At 31.5% G+C, this 3,669-nt stretch overlaps 1 protein-coding gene across 1 annotated transcript; it reads left to right on the top strand.

Annotated features, from left to right (window-relative positions):
• Positions 1-468: 468 nt before the first annotated feature.
• On the top strand, positions 469-3,395 carry LOC110899991 (cytochrome P450 704C1). The gene is made up of 6 exons (XM_022146889.2): positions 469-864; positions 960-1,175; positions 1,260-1,547; positions 1,669-1,995; positions 2,273-2,476; positions 2,934-3,395. The coding sequence occupies exons 1-6, from the start codon at positions 565-567 to the stop codon at positions 3,129-3,131; spliced, it is 1,533 nt and encodes a 510-aa protein (XP_022002581.1). The 5' UTR covers positions 469-564; the 3' UTR covers positions 3,132-3,395.
• The last annotated feature ends 274 nt before the right edge of the window (positions 3,396-3,669 follow it).

Here is a 3,669-nt window from a genome sequence, read left to right as displayed (position 1 = left end):
AACCTAATTAATTATTTTATTAATGAAATGCATTAGTTAAAAGATTACAAAATGTATTTTATATATGTATATTAGTCGTGTTTTCTTGACTTGGGGATTGTCATGATTAGAAAATAATTATATTTTATTTATTTTATATATATACTTTTCATTTCGATTTTGGTGTTAACTTAACTAATTGCGAATATGCTAATAAAAAGATAATAAATATATTTTAATATGTCTTTTTTTAAACTATATTATCTCGGGCATGTATCGTATGGAGCACTTTTAAATAAGACAAAATATTCCAACTCATTTAAACAACTTCTACCCTATCGTTTTCTTGATGTCCAAATATTTTATAGAAAATCATTCTGCTTTTACACGATTTAAACAACTTCTACCCTATCGTTTTCTTGATGTCCTAATATTTTATAGAAAATCATTCTGCTTTTACAGGAAATGATTCTCCAAGCGTTATATAATTAATAGTGAGGCTTTTAAAATATTCATCTAAACTTACTATAAAGTAAGCATCAATTACACACCTCTTCATCATCCCTGAATTGTTTGGTAAGAACTATGGCAGTTTCTGTAGATTTACTCTCAAATCCAATATTCGTACTAGGTTCATTTCTTGTTCTTTTTATTTTCCATAATTATATCCATAAGGAACCACAACATGGGAAGAAGTATCATCCAACTGCCACAACCCTGCTTCAGCCTCTTATCAACTACAAGAAGCTTCATGATTACATGACTAGTCTCGCGATAAGGTACAAAACTTACAGAGTTCTTAGCCCTTTTCATGGTATGATTTATACAACGGATCCCGTGAATGTGGAGTATATGCTCAAGACAAATTTCAATAACTATGGCAAGGTAATTAAGTTATAATTTAAACTTGTGCACAACTATATATAATTGTGTGAAAATAATTTAATTTAACTGTATATAATTATGTATAAATATTGTAGGGATACTATCTCCCCAGCGTGACATCGGATCTACTTGGAGAAGGAATATTCACAGTGGACGGGGACAAATGGCGGGAACAAAGGAAGGTAGCGAGCCAAGAGTTCTCGACGAAAATCCTAAGAGATTATAGCAGTGTAACCTTCAGAAACAACACAATAAAACTCGGGGAGATACTGTCACAAGCAGCAGATAGCAACCAAATAATTGATATAAATGTAATGTCTAGTTATCACTAACATATCGTAAATTGTATTATTAGCACGTACATAACATAACATTCATAACGTGTGTTTATACAGGACTTGTTCATGAAACTAACTATGGATTCAATATTTAAAGTCGGTTTTGGGATTGATCTTGACAACTTGGGTGGAAATGAAGAAGGTGTTCGATTTAGTCTTGCATTTGATGATGCAAACAACTTAATATATAAAAGATTTTATGACCCATCATGGAGGATCAAGAAGTTTTTTAATATTGGAATGGAAGCAGAGTTAAAAACGAATTTGAAAATCGTTGATGATTTTGTCTATAAGCTCATCCAGACCAAGATTGAACAAATGCAGATGTCCAAGGATGAATCTTTGGTAAGCTTATAATTTAAATCGTTGATGATTTTGTCTATAACAGTCTCTGTCTATTTTCCTAAAACATGTTGGTAAAATAGTTGATTTGGTGATTCACTAACCTAAAATTTAACCCTTGCAGTTCAAAAAAGACGACATCTTGTCGAGATTTGTTGAGGTTCATCATAATAATCCAAAGTACTTGCGCGATATAATACTAAACTTTGTTCTTGCCGGTAAAGATCCAATAGCGATTAGCATGTCTTGGCTTATTTACGAGCTTTGCAAACATCCTGAAATTCAAGAAAAAGTTGCTAAAGAAATCTTAGAAGCACTAAACATGAAAAATGAAGAAATCACAGATGTTGCGGATTTTATGGCTCGTGTGAGTGACAGTGCACTTGAGAAGATGCCATATCTTCACGCAGCTTTGAGTGAATCTATCAGACTCTATCCCGCGTTGCCAATGGTATGCATTCAGATTTCTTGTTTGAGTTTTTGTTTTCTAAGGGCAACTATGAGGGTATAATGGGTTGGTTAAACAAGCAAAAAAATAAAATAAAATACACAATAAAATATGAAGAGTTGTAACCACACATATTTCGTAAGTTAATTTTTCAGATTGATGTGTTATGTGGGTTGGGTGATGATACAAGAACAATAATTAAACACTATATATTAAAGCGACATCTATATTTTTTTTGTATCAGCTATTCACTAACAATATTGAGATACAAATAATGTAGGATCCAAAGGTAAGCTTTACAGATGATGTTCTACCAGATGGTTGTAATGTGAATAAAGGAGATGTGGTAACTTATATGCCATATGCTATGGGAAGAATGAAGTATATATGGGGTGATGATGCACTTGAATTCAAACCAGAAAGATGGCTTGATCAAGATGGTTGCTACCGTCCAGAGAGCCCCTTCAAATTTACAGCTTTTCAGGTTAATAAAATATAATTTAATATTAAAAAGGCACAATGCAATAGTATTCGTATTGAATTCTTTGTCTATATCCATACAAATACATTAAAAATCATTATTTTTCTCTCATTTTCAATCAAAGAATGTTTTATAAATTTATCATTACCTTTTATTTCCCCTCGACACTCACAACCATATCTAAAAATATTAAAAAAAAAAAAAAAATTATAAGGGTGAACCCTAACATTCTCATATGATTTCTTTCTCCTCCACTCAGAAGTCACAACCATTCCCTATAATATAACTAACTTACATATTTTTAAAGGAACCAATATGAATACTCCGAGTATATATAATTGTGTTATGTTAATTTAACTAATTATATAATATATTATTGTTTGTGAAATAAGAGAGATATATTGATACTATTGTGTAAATTGTAGTAATCAACCCTTTTACTTTGCTTGTTCATGAACAGGCCGGACCGCGAACCTGTTTGGGCCGAGATTTCGCATATCGGCATTTGAAGATAATCGCTTCTGTTGTGTTAGGTTGCTTTGCGTTCAAGCTAAGAAATGAGAAGGAAGTCATGAGTTATAGACTCTCAATTAATGTTCACGTTGAGGCTCCATTGCAAGTTTATGTTTCCCGCAGATCTGTGTTCCAGAATCCTTAAACTTACACTTTGAAGTATCAAAAGGATCTGGATGGGTCAACCCAAACCGCAGAAGCTTGACCCAATCATTAAAGTGTTGGAATAATGTAATTTATGGAGTAGTGGTATTGGAATACTTTAATATAAATTTTAAAGTGTTGGAATAATATGAATATTAAAGTATTTCGTTCATGTTTAGTAGATATGTGGCTGAGTAATCTTTCAAATTTCAGTATTGTAATTTCCAAGCTATTCCAGTTAATTTCAGTACGTGTGTTTTAGTCTTTGACAGATCCAATATTTTTCTTTTTCGAAAAGTGTTAAAATTTATTGGTGTTCAAATGTCTGTTAAGAGGGAATTATTGTTAAGTTTTGATTTTTTTTAACAGTTGGTTAATGAACTTTTTATTTCGTATTGAGTCGGTCCAAGAAAAAATATTTTTGTTATTTGAGCTTGCATCTTGAGGTGTGGTTAATTGCTAGACATTGTCTAGCAAATGTAATATGTATTATTAAACGCTAAATTTGTGAGAGAATCAAATAAGAAGTTTATTTTGGC

This window comes from Helianthus annuus, chromosome 13 (assembly GCF_002127325.2).
Source record: "Helianthus annuus cultivar XRQ/B chromosome 13, HanXRQr2.0-SUNRISE, whole genome shotgun sequence".
NCBI lineage: Eukaryota > Viridiplantae > Streptophyta > Magnoliopsida > Asterales > Asteraceae > Helianthus > Helianthus annuus.
The sequence above is the reverse complement of the archived record's forward strand: the minus strand, read 5'-3'. Positions and strand labels throughout refer to the sequence as shown.